The 15,525-nt window shown below is 37.0% G+C and overlaps 3 protein-coding genes across 4 annotated transcripts; 2 read left to right on the top strand and 1 right to left on the bottom strand.

Annotated features, from left to right (window-relative positions):
- The first annotated feature begins 1,465 nt into the window (after positions 1–1,465).
- On the top strand, positions 1,466–6,849 carry LOC130986411 (uncharacterized). Of its 2 annotated transcripts, none has more exons than XM_057909812.1 (12): positions 1,466–1,886; positions 2,448–2,595; positions 3,340–3,494; positions 3,711–3,893; positions 4,003–4,078; positions 4,375–4,452; positions 4,728–4,813; positions 4,953–5,026; positions 5,333–5,378; positions 5,462–5,571; positions 5,664–5,838; positions 6,495–6,849. In XM_057909812.1, exons 1-12 carry the CDS (start codon positions 1,614–1,616, stop codon positions 6,675–6,677), a joined length of 1,587 nt encoding a protein of 528 aa, XP_057765795.1. In that variant the 5' UTR covers positions 1,466–1,613; the 3' UTR covers positions 6,678–6,849. The 2 variants fall into 2 exon arrangements, with proteins under 2 accessions (XP_057765795.1, XP_057765796.1); XM_057909813.1 differs by having other exon boundaries at positions 6,217–6,821.
- A 628-nt stretch (positions 6,850–7,477) lies between these two features.
- Positions 7,478–10,339, top strand: LOC131025579 (glycosyltransferase BC10-like). The gene is made up of 3 exons (XM_057955379.1): positions 7,478–7,990; positions 8,497–8,565; positions 9,650–10,339. Exons 1-3 carry the CDS (start codon positions 7,478–7,480, stop codon positions 10,292–10,294), a joined length of 1,227 nt encoding a protein of 408 aa, XP_057811362.1. The 3' UTR covers positions 10,295–10,339.
- An 851-nt stretch (positions 10,340–11,190) lies between these two features.
- On the bottom strand, positions 11,191–14,318 carry LOC130986412 (probable leucine-rich repeat receptor-like protein kinase At1g68400). The gene is made up of 2 exons (XM_057909814.1): positions 12,888–14,318; positions 11,191–12,090 (listed from the first exon to the last, which is right to left on the bottom strand). Exons 1-2 carry the CDS (start codon positions 14,242–14,244, stop codon positions 11,423–11,425), a joined length of 2,025 nt encoding a protein of 674 aa, XP_057765797.1. The 5' UTR covers positions 14,245–14,318; the 3' UTR covers positions 11,191–11,422.
- Between the last annotated feature and the right edge of the window lie 1,207 nt (positions 14,319–15,525).

Below are 15,525 nucleotides of genomic sequence, written 5' to 3' on the forward strand. Positions count from 1 at the left end.
GGCGTTACACCTTATAAGGAAGCTTCGAGATTGGTTTCGGTAGAATCCTAAATAGTATTTGCCGATACACTTGGTACAAATGATGTGAAATGATAAATTTTGTACTATTCGAGGCACGCATATATCTTATGGATCTTGATCGTTCCAAAAATGAATGGTGTTCATGGGTAGATTTGGACCATCTATTCATCCGACTGACACAATATATTTTGGTGCGGATAGTACGAATTCATACTATTTCGTGCTACATCTTTTTAGATATGAAACTCCTTAAACTCATGTTTCACCGGATTCTGCAGAAGAGGATGTTGACGGAGGCGAAGACAAAAAAATCAGAGAAGAGATCGTCGGAGAATGAGAGAGAAAGAGAATAATTCGTCAAAGAGAGATAGAGGGAGCAACTCGATGATTCGGCGAGAGAATTAGCGATTCAGAGCGGTAGAGGCATGATAGAGAAAATTAAGATTTGAGAGAGAGAGCGAAAACAAAGATAACATAGATCTTGTTATTTTTTTTTTTGTACGTAAAATACATAAGGGCGAGGATAATTCCGTCAGTAATAATTACAATTGAAGAATAATTTATTGAAATAACGTTGAGTGAACAACTATTAATTTTCACAATCTTCAGTAAATATTTCATATCATTAACTCATTTTAAAATATGAAAAAAATCATCAAATTTACTAAGTTTGTATTATATGCATTATTTATAAGTTTCAATGTGTGTGTATAATATATATATATATATATATATATATATTAGTGAAGAAAATAAAATGATGTAATTATAATTTTTTCTGCTAAAATTTAACATAAATTTATATAAATTTTATTCATTATATTTAATATTTATATTTATTTGACGGTGAAGCGCATTATGTTAGTACGACGCTTCTCCTTCAATCAATAGATTGAGGGTTCGAGTCATCTAAAAAATTAGAGTGTGAGTATATTTTTTCTTTTTTTATATGTAATAAATTAAAAAAAATATGATATTTATTTACTAAATATACTTATTATTTAATTTTTATGCTCGTCGTGAATCACGCGAGAGTATACTATTTAAATGAGATAAAGTAAGTAAAATAACGACCACATATAGCTTTGGAAATTGAAAAATATTTTTAAGCGTTCATTCGGGAACTCCAAGATATTTCATAGCAATTGAAAAGGTTTTGAAACTAAAATATTTATTAATTAAGCAAAATGTATTTTTTTTTTTTTTGAGACAAAAGCAAAATGTAAATTATTTAACTTTATTGTTATTTATTTCCGCCTGATTTAGCCTTTGCGTAGGATTAACTATATAATTATTGGACTGTGAACTATCGAATTATTATTTCTTTGATTAAGAAAGTTGGCAGTCTAACGGCCTTCCACATTAAATCTCCACCCAATTATTCACACAATAATGATTTATTCTTAATTAATGTTTAATCGTAATTCGAGTCTAAATTTAATCCAACCAACCACAGCAGCTACAAGTTGAGATTTCTTCATTTCCGCAAATAGGAGTAATTAATTTCATAAATACTTTATAACCAAACAAACCCCTTTCAGTTTAAACAGGACGCGGCATCTCAGTTTCTCACATCCTCAAGCAAAACAGCTATGAGCACGCAGAGACAGAGTGTGAATTTGGCAGTGATCATCAAGAATCCACTACACAACGCCCAATTCCTGCTCACCAAGCAAACCCTACCTCCCAAATTCAACGACACTGAGTATGATTCCTATCAAGATTCTGATCTTTGGGACTTGCCCTCTGCACAATTATCACTTCTTGATCGCTCGTTGACTCCTAGTCAAGCTCAATTTCAAGTTGAGGACAATTCTCTGGCCGAATTGTTGCATCAGTTTGATGTCGGCTCCGCTACTGATCTGGTAGTCATTGCATCACATCTTCCTTTTTATTTTGAATTTGTTGAGTGCCAAAATTGAGGGACTTGTCCGGTATTTAATAAATTATTTGGGTAAAAAGTTTTGAATTTGAGCTGGAACTCTTGTTAATTTGTTGAGTGCCAACATTGAGGGAATTGTCCGGTATTTAATGATCTTTGAGAAATAGATTTTGGGGCATGAGATGTATTACAGTTGGAGCTACCAGGATTTAGCAGAAAGTTGTTATCTTTATGCTCATTTTGCTGTGGAAAGGGATAAATCATCAACATTCTGTAACTGTCATCCGCACATGGTTAAGAGGGGTTTCGTGAATAAATTTTTGGATGGTTCCACACTAGATTTTTTTATAATAGATAAAGGAAGAACAAGTCATGTTATGGATATTTTCTGCAAAAAATCTACTTTCCTTCTATTATTGGTAATTATGATTAATATGAATGTTTAATTTCGTTGTAACTAAATGTATTTTTAAGTTGCATTATACTATCTGAGATCATGAATAATTTCACAGATTCCGGCTTTTAAACAATGGCTTTAGTGTAGGTTCTCAGACGAGTGGGATATGAGAAGACCACGAACATAAAGTGGAACCTCTTGAAGGTAATAGAGGAGCCTGAATTTGGACCAGGGGTTCCAGTTATGACTTTGTATATTGTCGGAGAATTGGAAGTTCATGATTGGAAGTTACAAGGTTTGTTAGCCTTATTTTTCCTTGTAGTATCTGTCTTCATTGGCTGATGTAAGATGGAATTTTGGAGAAATTGAGTAACCCAGTATTATACTATTGCTTAGAAGAAGAATGGAACACTCTTTTTAGTAAAGATCCTGAAATCCTATAACTTTTGCGTGAGTACTATGTGTCTGAAAATTTTGACCACCACAATTGTTGTCCAAAATGATAGTATTAGAAGTCCTTTTTCTATAGTTGCCTTATGTTTTCCTTTTAATATTACCTTTTCCTATTTGGTATGTCGTATGTCTAGCTATTTCTGATATATACATGAAGCAAGGTTGATGATGTGTACTATGATTAAAGACATGTTAGTTTCTCTTACAAAGAATATACTCCCTCCGTCCGCCAAGATTATGTCACAATTACTATTTCGGGCGTCCGCCAAAATTATGTCACTTTCCTTTTATGGCAATGGTCCCACCATCCTCTTTAATATTTTATCATTACTAACACTCTTTATTTACAAAAAAACCACTCAAAATTCAATCTCAACCACTCATCTCATAAAGTGGTGGGACCCTTTCTCCACTACATCAAAATCATCACCAATTTTATTAAATCCCGTGCCCAAGCAAATTGTCATAATCTTGGCGGACGGAGGGAGTACTTGTTATCTGGAACTCTATGGCATTTTGTTTGAACAGAATATAACTGATAGTTGCTTATCTTTGACAAGGCTTATATAGTTGTAACTGCATGCAGATTGCTACAAGTGGATGAGCACGCAAAGTTGTGCAGATTTGCTTCTGGAAGTGAAACCTCAGAATGAACGTATAGGGCCATTAGTTGTTTCTGGTCTTCTGAATGATTCACTTCAAAGTACAAACTTGCATATTCCTTCCACCTTGAGATGTCAGGTTTGTTCTTCGTGGTTGCAGTTGGATTTCATTACAGTTTGTTTATGACCTTGATTTCACCAAAAATAATCACGTAGATTTTCCACTGTTTTCTCTGATTGGTATATCAATACATCCACACAGCTCTATATTTTCCAAGTTAATTTGTATTGTCAAAGCTTGAAAGAAAACACTGTACTTTATTTACAGAATTTCAGTTTCTTTCTCATTTGGCAGGAATACCCTCCTGGTGTTAATCTTGTGCCGATGAAAAGCAGAACAGCAAAGCCTTTCCACACTACAAACTTGATTATCTTTGTGCCTGGTACAAGTGATAATGACTTCGGTGGTGATAATTTTCTCGCAAGAGGAGATGCTCTCATTGTAGATCCTGGATGCAGCTCCGGTATGCACAAAGAGGTATCAAGCCTTTTACATGATACAAAAAGAAAATTACTATCACCTTTTCTCTTTTTTTATTTTTTTTGCACTGTGATGTCACTGTAACATGAGTGCTTTGCACTGTCAGCTGGAACAAATTGTTGCTGCACTTCCGCGGAAGTTGATCGTGTTTATCACCCACCATCATCATGATCATGTCGATGGTAAGCATTTTATACAACCTGTTTTGTGCCTAATATTTCTTTTGGTCTTCATTAATATATTTGGGGTCAGTCAAGTTACACTAGTGGTTCCTCTCAGATAAAAAAAGTACAGTAGTGGTTTAGTCAGAAAACTTGAAGACTTGAAGACTAAATCTTGTTCTTTCACTTCTCACCATGGCCTATTTTGTTCACTGCAGATATTTATAATTTATCATATGGTGTCTGTTTTTATTTATCTTCTTTTTTCCTCTATTCCTTCCTTGTGTAACTAATTATTAGCGTTGGGGTTCTTACAGGTCTCTCAGTTGTCCAGAAGTCTAATCCTGATGCCACTCTCTTGGCCCATGAGAACACAGCTAGACGAATTGGGAAAGGTACGATACTTTCTACTTGGTCTATGTTCAGTGACGTACTCATCGTCCTAACACCAAATTTATTAGGTTAATTGTTACATATTGAATAATTAATTATCTGAGAAAGTCCTTGTCACAATTTGCCAGCCCGAGGCTTTCGGTGTCAGATGCCCATTTTTTTTTTAACATTCTAAATTATATTCTTGATTCATGAATGAGTTCTGCGTCTGAATGAATAAACACATATATGGTTATTAAACACATTAAAACACATGTCAGCAATACTTCCGATGTAGGTGATTGGTCTCTGGGAAATATTCCAGTAATGGGATCTGAAGAAATCTCTATTGGTGGCCAACGCTTGAGATTCATATCAGCTCCGGTATATATTGTGCCTAATACCTTTTTCTCTGTTTCTTTAGTGTTTACTTCTTAATTTCTGTGCCAAGTACTATGTGATGTTAACCAACACTTCTTTCCTTTGAACTCACTGTGATTTTTCTTTTCATGGTGACCTCCAGGGGCATACAGATGGCCATGTTGCATTACTTCATGTTGCTACTAACTCATTGATAGTGGGGGATCATTGTGTAGGGTAAGTTTTGTCCGATAAAAATCTGGATTCTGTTATTACGAACTGTTATAGAGATACATATACAGAGAGAGATGCATGTACTTGGAAATAAAGTATTGGAGGAATCAAATCATGGCATCCAAATATATGATTGAGTAATACTGTGAAAGATGAACTGTAGATGAGCTAAGAAGATTTGGCGGTATGAATCATTAAAAAATAACGATCTCTCGAAATGATGCTCCTTTATCATCTATTTATAGCTCTAGCATTCTGTTTGTGCATATTTGAAGTTGTGGTGTACTGATGAAACCTGTGTTATTTCAGCCAAGGAAGTGCACTCTTGGATATTACGGCTGGTGGGAATATGAGTGTAAGTTTACTAGAAATATCATCTCCACAATTTATCTCCATTAAAATCGAGATCTTATTGATTTGCATGTTGTTATTTATTAGGAATACTTTGACACAACATACAAGTTTATGGAGTTGTCCCCGCATGTATTAATACCAATGCACGGTAGAGTTAACATGTGGCCGAAGCACATGCTCTGTGGGTATCTCAAGTAAGAATCCCCGGCATTACATAAGCCCATAGAGTGAGTATTGAGTGACCGACTATTTATCAATCCTTTCGGATCTTGTTACAAATTTTCAGAAACCGCAGACAGAGAGAATCTACCATCTTGAAGGCTATTGAAGATGGAGCAAAAACATTGTTTGACATTGTAAAACATACATATGCTGATGTTGATCGCAGTCTATGGATCCATGCTGCATCAAATGTGAGACTCCATGTTGATCATCTAGCCCTGCAGAATAAATTGCCTCAGGTAACATGAGCCTATCTGAAAGTTACTCTCTCTCTATTTTTTTTTTTATGTTCAATTTTAAGATATTGTGACAAACATTCCTCTACTGTCACACACATTATGTGGTTCGAGTCATAAATTGCCTCTTAAAGACCAGCACAAGAACAAAAATATTCTACTACTCTTACTCGTTATATCTTCTAGGTTTCTTCATTTGAGTACTTTATATTCTATATGTTAGATTAAAAAATAAGCATTAGCTTGGAGAAAAAACATGGCATCCAAGCTACACATGCATGCTTGTTGATTTTCATAAATTATTGGCATAAATTTGAATTAGTACTTCCACCAGAGCTTGCTTACTGAATTAGAATCCAAACTTTCCTCTGAAATATGCAGGACTTCTCTCTAGATTATTACAGAGGCAGTATAGCTGAATTTGCAGCAAGTATGGGTAAAATATGAGCACGACGAAAGCTACTACTCCTTTAAGACCTTGCCAACTTTGTATCATCTTAGGTAGGGCAGCTTCATTACAAATAACCAAGATGAATATTGCTTACTGGGTTTGAGTTTTCTCTCCCCAACCCCCTCCCCGAAACACCCCCGTTTCTGTGTGTTTGGGTGTTCATGTATGTGTGCGTTTGACAAGAAGCTCTTCTGGTTTGCCATGTCAGGAATTCTCAATGCAGAGATTTCAATCGTCTTGCAAGCTGAATTTCTTTTCGCGTTGGATGTGGGACTATCTTATATGCAGCGCGCTTTCCATTAAGCATCATCATCTACAGATAGTTAAAGTTGCAGGAGCAGGCGCAGCAGCTTCTGCTGCTCTTCTTTACCTCCGTTCAAGAGATACTTAGTTCCAACAAAAACGAGTCGCCTAATCCGCAAGGAAAAAACAAAGCAAAAAAGATTTGGAACATTTGCCAACTATTATCTGTTGTAAAAGATTCAGTTAGTATCATGCTCATATCAATAGAAGGATCTTGATTTATTTGTTTCTATATAGCAGAACTATGTTCCTTGTTTTTAGCTCATATCTTTTATATGTACTCCCTCTGTCCTATTATAAATGTTTCATTACTTTTGGGCATGGAAATTAAGAAATGTGTAGAAAGTAGATAAAGTGAGTTGATGAAAATTATTTAAATATTAGGTATAGAGAGATAATATATTGCCAAAAAAGGAATGAAACATTTGTAATGAGATATTTCATTATGAAGAGTGTGACATTTGTAATGAGACAGAGGGAGCATCATCATGTAAATTTTTTGAAGTGGCAAAAGTTTTAATAGACCATATTGATATGGGGCATCGGCCCAAAGAGGAGGGTCTAAGATGTACTGGGCCAAAAAAGTATAGTCCACTTTCATCCAATATCGGGCTTTTTTCTACTAGTAATTTTGGGGGGTGGGATGTAATTTTATTATTTAAATATCTTTAATATCTCGTGTTCTATAATCCTTCTCTAGTGAGTATGCATGTGTGTGTTGTTTCCAAAATTAAGCTAATCCATGCTTTTTTCACCACGGCACCACATGAGAAAGCAAAGCCTCCCCCCATTTCTCTCAATTGCATTAACTAGAACATCACACATCATTCTTGATCTTGTTACTTTCCATACCCTCAAGTCTTGACCTTCATTTCCTAAAAAGAAATCATGGTTGGAACCGAAGTGTCCCTACGCATCCGAAGAGAAATCAGAGATGGGAAATTCCAAGTGGCGACAACTATAATCTTGTGTTTATCAGTTGCGTTCATTGTGTTAGTGTTGGGCATGATCATCAACGACCACTTGAAAAGATTCATGGTCTACGAGGATCTCTCAGCCTCCTCTCTCAACGCATTTCCTCCGCGGGTGTTTCCTTCCCCAACTCGACAGACGACGTTGCAGGAGTGGATTTTGCCGAGTGAGGTTTGGCACTCGATGAGCGACGAGGAGGTGATGTGGAGGGCGTCCATGGCTCCTCGTATCATGGAACCACCTTTCAATCGAACTCCCAAAATCGCCTTCATGTTCCTGACGAGGGGGAGACTGCCATTGGCGCCGCTGTGGGAGATGTTCTTCGAAGGAAATGAAGGGCTCTTCTCCATCTACCTCCATACGCCGCCCGACTCCACCTATCAACCTTCCGAGTCATCGCTATTCTACAAGCGTACAATACCGAGTAAGGTACGTCATTTTCTTTAATACCCAACTTTAATTTCTATATTTTTTACAATTATCTACTCACCTAATATTTCCGACGACATCCCCAACTATAATGTGGAAACACATGCATGCTTAACTATTTAATCTAATTATTTACATCATTCAAAATGATGGCACGCAACATGAGAATTTAGCGTCGCTTTGCGATATAATCGTAAAATTGTAGAAATATTGAAGAGTCATTACATAAAATTATTTATTCTCATATAATAAAAATAAAAAATATCGATTAAGATAAAAAAATTTAAAAAATAGTCAATACTTATGTAAAATTACATTATTGTTCTTATTTTATTTTTATTTATTTTGGTCGATTTCTCACTTTCTTCTCACTCTCCTTCTACATCTCTGTAATTTTCTTATTCTCTCTGTCATCTCTCTTTCTCTCCTCTCTCACTAAACTCGCTCAATGCATCTGTCTTCATATCTTGTGCTTCTTAGCTTATATGTTCATGCTCCACTTGTAGTCTCCTTCGTCTCCTTTGTCTCTGTCATTATTTTCGCTATCGAAAGTGATTCAGAAGAATTTAGATGAGGTTAATGTTCTCAAATTCAAAACTAGTTTATAAATTCACAACTAATTCATAATTTGAATATATGTTAGTCATGAATTAAAACATAAAATTCAAAGTGACAACCAAAATATTCTAAATTGTGAATTATAGCATAAAAACTCGAATTTATATCAATAATATTTAGACTGTGATCAATTGTATATAACATAAATACTCGAATTTACAATCAATAATATTTAAACTGTGAATTATATATAGTATAAAAACTCGAATTCACAATCATTAGTAATTCCAAAGTGTTAAATAGTATAACATAAAAAACTCAAATTCACGACAAAAAATAATTTCGAGTTGTGAATTATGTATGGACTCGAATTCACAACTTAAAATTTTAAAGCTAGATTTCATACCAAGTCACGGGCATATTGTGAATTGTGGGAGTAAAATAAGTATGGTTATTTTTAAATTTTTTTTTATCTTAATTTATATAGTTTTTGTTTTTGCTATCTAAATATTTTCAAAGTTGAATACCAATTTGTAATTTATTCAACGTTGAAAAAACACTCAATATACGGACACAAATCGATATATGTAATGTATATGTACATTAGGGAGTGACTCAAATAAAAACTTATTTGTAATTTTTTTTTTTTTTTTTTTTGCTTAGAAATCACAAGTAATTGCATTTAAGCTATTAACAATTAACTGCTGAAATGGAATTTTATTAAAAAAATGAGAAATAAAAAATAAAAAACCCCGAAAGCACAGGCGCAACGCAAACGAGGGCCGAGCCTCGTTAAAATCTCTTTAAAATAAACCTAAGATGAAAAACTTTAAAGAGAAAAAAGAGTACTCGTAAAAGCTATAAACAATTTACAGTATTTGCAAATTTAGAGTTCAATACATTTATTTTACAGACATAACGCAAAAATAAAAAAAATTATTTAAACCACGTCTCTATATATATTACTAAAACTTTTTCAATATCATAATATTCTATCAATCTGGCTATGTTTGGTCCCGAGATTTCTGATAAGTATGCTGCATTAATCTTGAAAGTGTTTCCCTTGTAACGATTCCTTGATCTCTTCTTCTTCTCTGACAGTTGGTCCAATGGGGAAAATCGAGTATGATCGACGCAGAAAGGCGTCTTTTAGCAAACGCGCTTCTCGACTTCAGCAACGAGAGATTCGTTCTACTATCCGAATCATGCATCCCTATATTCAACTTCTCCACCGTCTACAACTACCTCATCAACTCCAACCAAAGCTTCCTCAGCGCCTTCGACGACCCCCGCCCGATAGGCCGGGGCCGCTACAACCGGCGGATGGGGCCCACCATCGCCCTACGCGATTGGCGCAAAGGCTCCCAGTGGTTCGAGGCCAATCGGGAGCTTGCCCTAGCCATAGTATCGGACGTCACCTACTACCCTATTTTTAGAAACTTTTGTGCGCCGCCGTGTTACATGGACGAGCACTACTTTCCAACTTTGGTAACTAAAGTTTGTCCTAATTTGACATCGAATCAGACCGTTACTTGGACCGATTGGTCCGGGGGCGGTTCGCATCCTACTATGTTTAAGGCAAATGATGTAAGTGAAGGGTTCCTCAACCGGGTTCGGCTTGGGTCCAATTGCACCTACAATGGCGAGGTTAGCTCGGTTTGCTACCTTTTTGCTAGGAAGTTTCATCCTAATACTCTGCAACCTCTGCTTAGGATTGCCCCAAAATTGCTAGGATTTCATTCTTAAATTTGATTATTTAACCTTTGAGTGTTAGTTTTGCCAAATGAAAAGAAAGAGAAGAATTGATATATAGCGAGTTTTCGCATTCGATTTTATTTCTTCTTTTTTGGGTTGGTGGGGCTGGGGGATAACGTTTGCATGGGCTTGTTTGTTTGTGGCTCGTGAGCACATTTTTCAGTTATTGGGCCCAAGTGTGTGTTATTGATAAGCTATGGTGGGCCAAGTCCCGAACACAAACGTTATACACCAACACCAACAAACAACATATTAACAATTTTAGGTTTATTATTTATTCAGTCAAATAATCTCGTTCACCACTTCCTATTTGTCTATTTTCTCTTATTCAGGTACATTTTGAGATCCTTTATTTTACTTTTTTATTGTACTCCTTGTGACTATTATTAAGCTTTCAATTTTTTTTTTCAATTTTTTTTTCAATTTTTAATTTCTTGTGTAGTTTTAATTTTCAATTTTCAACTTTTCCATCCAGTTATATAAAAGTTATAATTACTTTTCACTACTCATTAACAATGTTGTTTCAAGTCTAGTTTAGTAAATATTAATTATATATTACTATAATTTACTTTTTATAATATCTAAGTTTAAAATAAATGATAGGATACAAGTGCGATTACCAAAATTGTAAATCAGATGCCTAGATTGATCTAATATGCAATATGTGCCCCAGCAATAAGTTAAATTTAATACCAAAATTACATACTTCCTCTGTTCATAATATTATTTTTACTTTGTGGATAACACGAATTTAAAAAAAAAGTAATGAATAATATTAAGTATTATTGTAAGTGAATTTTAAATCCCATTATTATTGTGAACGGAGTTTATGCTATCAATGAAAATAAAAATGATATCATGAAAAGATATATTACGGCCACACGATATCTAGTCCGCATCAAGCCAAGTCGATTAGAATTTTAAGATGATCAATTAGACAAATTAATACCAAAAACAATAATTTGGAGTGGAAGGCATATCACAACTAACAGCAATTGACCCCTCAAAAACCTACTCAAAGCAATACTCAATATACAAAAGTTGAAAACTAAAGAAACTACCAAAGTTGCTAACAACAAATCGAAGCTAAGTTCAATCTCAGACGGCCGGAATCATCCATCATTCACTAGCTCTGCAGGTATCCTCCGACGCCGAAGGCGACTCCGACACTGACTCGAGGGCCTCGTGCGATGGCGACACCTCCACTCCTCTCAACTCCTCTATCATCTTCACCACATAGTTGATCTTCGGCCTCTGATCCGGCGATGCCTGCGTGCACGCCATCGCGATCTGCAGCAGCCCCACCATCTCCTCTTCGATATCCTTGTACCTCATGAGCTCCAAGTCGAACACCTCAGCCGTCCACTCCTCCCTCACCACAGACTGCACCCACCTTGGCAGATCAACAACCCCGCTGTACCCGATGCCCGGACCATTGTTGTCCACTATGGAGGGACACTTGCCGGTCAGCAGCTCCAGCAGCAGGACCCCGAACGAGTAGACATCGGATTTGGAGGTCAATTTCCGGCCATCCAGAGCTGCTTCGGGGGCACGGTAGCCATTGGATTTAGGGGCAGACGAAGGCGATGCAAAGACTGAGAGGCCGTAGTCGGATAGCTTGGCATTGCCCAGTTTGTCAATCAGGACGTTTGTGGACTTGATGTTGCCATGCACAAGCCTAAGGGGCGCCCCTGAGCTGTGGATGAAGGCTAGCCCTCGTGCTGCTCCTGCTGCAATCTTCAACCTCGTGGTCCAGTCCAACGGAGTCCTACCCGGGCCTCGGTTGCCTGAGAAAAAGTTTCATGGATAAAATGCAGTACACTTTAATGAAGGCAGAGTTAAGATATAAACAATGCAGCAATGGTTGTTGTGTTTTTGGCTCCATTATATGCAGTGGTCCTAAACCAACCATGATTTTATCAGCAGAATTTCCTACACAAGATCTATACTTCTGCATTCATTGCACTAAATCCCCAAAAAAAAAAAATCATCCTTTGCCATCACTTTCAAGAACCCTAAACAAAGATACAATAAATCGATGATCTCGAACCAAAACACGAGCAAGTTGGATGAACAGCAAGAAGGCCGAAATAACAAAGCAAATCTTCGAACATTTTGCTATCCGAACCACACGTGGTTCAAGCTAACAACAAACCAAGATGAGCCTTGAGCAACAAGAACAGAGCATAACTAGCTAAAAAACAAAATATTACCAGTCAAAGCAGAGAAACATCGCCTTTCAGTATCACATGCATCCTAAATAATGACATAACTACATCCCCCCATTTTCACAATTCTATCAACCAAGATAGATCAGCTCCCACTATTTCACACATCATGGGTCCTATGTCTTCAACTTCAACCACTAAATTGGCTTTTTTTGTACCATAGCATTAATCTAAACAAGAGCATAATCTTTAAGCATCTAAGATAAAGAACAAACTGAAAGACAAGAAACAACAGCAAAACATAGTCAATCAGAATTCAGAGCCCATGTGACAACAAGCCATTTTTCAACACAATCCAAGAAATTTGCAGTTTCTAACACATCTAATCCAAAACAAAAGAGGTGAAATTTTCTTACCATGAAGCAGCCAAAACAAGTTTCCATTAGGCATGAATTCATGAACCAACAATTTCTCATCCCTAGCGAAATAGTAAGCCTTCAATCCGATCAAATTAGGGTGGCGGAGGCGGCCCAACACCTCCATTTGCTGTTCAAACTCCTTTTTCCCGTTCACATTCAAATCCTTCAATCTCTTCACCGCCACCACATTCCCATCATCCAAAATCGCCTTGTACGCCGTTCCAAAACCGCCCTTCCCCAGCATTTCCGCTGACGCCCTCAACAAATCTTCAAGCTCAAACCTCCTCGCGCCATCGAAGAACACCATTTTCCCCCTCTCGTACCCGGATTGGGCCGGGTTCGGGTAGGGGCTCGAGGAGTACACTATTTTCTCCGCTTGCACGCTGCTCTTCTCCGATGTTAACATGCTGGAATAGTTTCTCCAGAAATAGCAATACAGAAGCAGAGAAACTAACCCTAAAACCAATACATCTCCGATTATAATACCAATTATCGCAAGCGAGCTAATTTTACTCCGGTGCGAGCTGTGCGATTTCGCCGGAGGGTTTGTTTCCGCCGGCATTGCTGTCGGAGACGAGGAGACGGTCGTCCTCGGGCTCACCGGCGACGCCATTGCTCCGCCGGGCTGGGTAGGATTACTAGAAACCACGTTACATTTCTCCAGCGGCGGCCCGCACAACCCCGGATTGCTCCAAAACGACGACGCCGGGAAGCCCGCAAACGAGCCCGGGACCTCTCCGGTGAGCCTATTCCCCGACACGTTAAAATCCTGCAAGTTCGGCAAGTTCAGGGCGGAGATGGCGCCGGCGAAGGAGTTCTCCTCGAGCCGGAGCGTCAGCAAATGCGTGAGGCGGTTCACGGCGAGCGGGATGCCGCCGGAGAAATTGTTGTACGACAGATCGAGGCGGTAGAGCTTCGAGAGCGAGGTTAATGAGGCCGGAAATTCGCCGGAGAAACGGTTATGGGAGATGAAGAGAAGTTTGAGGCTGGTGAGGTTGGAGAGATCCGGAATTTGACCCGAGAAGCCGTTTTGCTTGAGGCTGAGGACGCGGAGCTGGGTCAGGGAGGCGAGGGAGGGAGAGAGGGAGTTTTGGAGGTTGAAGTTTTCGAGGACTAGGCGGGCGACCCGGTTGTGAATGCAGGAGACTCCGACCCATGAGCTGCATGGGTCGGAGGTGGAGTTCCAGGAGCTGAGAAGGGAGTTGTTCGGGTCGGCGGTGGATTTGAAGAGGAGGAGGGGTTTGGCGTCCGGGTGGTCCGACGCGGCGGCGCAGTGGATGAGGAGGAAGAGGAAGATGGCGGTGGTAGGGTTTGGTTTTAGTGTTAACGCTGCTGCTGCTGCTGCTGCCGCCATTGTTGGTGTATATGAGTGTTGAGAGAGAGAGGTCTGAGAACTGAGGAGACCTGAATGGAGTAATAATGGAGGAATGGTTTATGGAATCTGCTGCTAATTAATGCAGTTGGTTTTAGATTTTAATTTTTCAATTCAATTACTCCCTCTGTCCACGAAAGAACTTTCTATTTTTCTATTTCGGGACGTCCACGAAAGAACTTCCTACTTTTTCCTATTTTGGGACAATACCCCACCACTTAAAAAATACTCCCCTTTTAAGACAATTCTCACCACTCAAATAACATTAATTAAAACAACACAATAAATTATTAATACTTTTTCACAATTCCCAATACACTTTACAACTTTTTCTCCACTCTCAATACACTATACAACATTTTATTAAAACCCGTGTCACTCCCTCCTAGGAAGTTCTTTCATGGACGGAGGGAGTATTATTTTTATTTTTTTTAGAAAATTCATTGATGATGTGTATCCACATTTGCTTCTTTTAGTTTTAAAATAAGGGATTTTTGCAAATAAAATCACGAACAATTTTGAATTTGTAATTTTAACGCGACTTTTGAAGTGTGGCGAATTAAATCATAACCTTTTCAATTTTTGCAATTTCGTCCCCTCAATTTTTTCCGGCCACCGGAGTGATGAGTTGGAGTTTATGTGGATTATTTTTTTCCACGTAATTAATTTCTGACTAAGATTAAATTTCTGACTAAGATTAAAATAAAATCAAAACCTAATTCTTTTATTTTTCTTCTTTTTCATCGAACTTATTTCAGTATCCCACATTTTCCTTAAACTAGTATGCTCTCCCGTGCGATGCACGGCCACGATATATTTATTTATTTTTAAAATTTGAAATTATGTAAAATTATTTATGAATCAAATTAATTAATAACAAAAAATATATTATTTAAATATTAGTATTTTATTTAAAATAGTGTATAGTAATAATTTTATCAACTTAATGAGTAGGAGTATAATATTAAGTTCAATGAGTATTGTATAATAATAATTAAATTTACCGAAAGTTTTTTGTTATTGATTATTATTTTCTATTAGAATTAAAATTAATAAATACTTTTATAATATTATCTCGATATGATAATTGTGCATTATATTTTTTAATTAATATTTTTAATTTAAATATTTTTATGTATGCTTTGATAAAATAATTCAACAAATAAATATTATATTTTTTAATCAAAAGATAAGAGAAGATATATAAATTTTGTAGAAGAAAGAGATACAAATAGAAATAATATAATAACAAAATAAGGAGAA

This window comes from Salvia miltiorrhiza, chromosome 5 (genome assembly GCF_028751815.1).
Source record: "Salvia miltiorrhiza cultivar Shanhuang (shh) chromosome 5, IMPLAD_Smil_shh, whole genome shotgun sequence".
Taxonomy (NCBI): Eukaryota; Viridiplantae; Streptophyta; class Magnoliopsida; order Lamiales; family Lamiaceae; genus Salvia; species Salvia miltiorrhiza.

Excerpts from the sequence above, each read along its gene's own strand:
- LOC130986411 (XM_057909812.1), top strand. The coding sequence starts at position 1,614 with ATGAGCACGCAGAGACAGAGTGTGAATTTGGCAGTGATCATCAAGAAT. Across the intron at positions 4,079-4,374 it reads TCATCATGATCATGTCGATG|GTCTCTCAGTTGTCCAGAAG; the intron begins GTAAGCATTTTA and ends GGGTTCTTACAG. Across the intron at positions 5,839-6,494 it reads TGCAGAATAAATTGCCTCAG|GAATTCTCAATGCAGAGATT; the intron begins GTAACATGAGCC and ends TTGCCATGTCAG.
- LOC131025579 (XM_057955379.1), top strand. The coding sequence starts at position 7,478 with ATGGTTGGAACCGAAGTGTCCCTACGCATCCGAAGAGAAATCAGAGAT. Across the intron at positions 7,991-8,496 it reads AGCGTACAATACCGAGTAAG|TCTCCTTCGTCTCCTTTGTC; the intron begins GTACGTCATTTT and ends CTCCACTTGTAG. Across the intron at positions 8,566-9,649 it reads TTCAGAAGAATTTAGATGAG|TTGGTCCAATGGGGAAAATC; the intron begins GTTAATGTTCTC and ends CTTCTCTGACAG.
- LOC130986412 (XM_057909814.1), bottom strand. The coding sequence starts at position 14,244 with ATGGCGGCAGCAGCAGCAGCAGCAGCGTTAACACTAAAACCAAACCCT. Across the intron at positions 12,091-12,887 it reads CTTGTTTTGGCTGCTTCATG|GCAACCGAGGCCCGGGTAGG; the intron begins GTAAGAAAATTT and ends ACTTTTTCTCAG.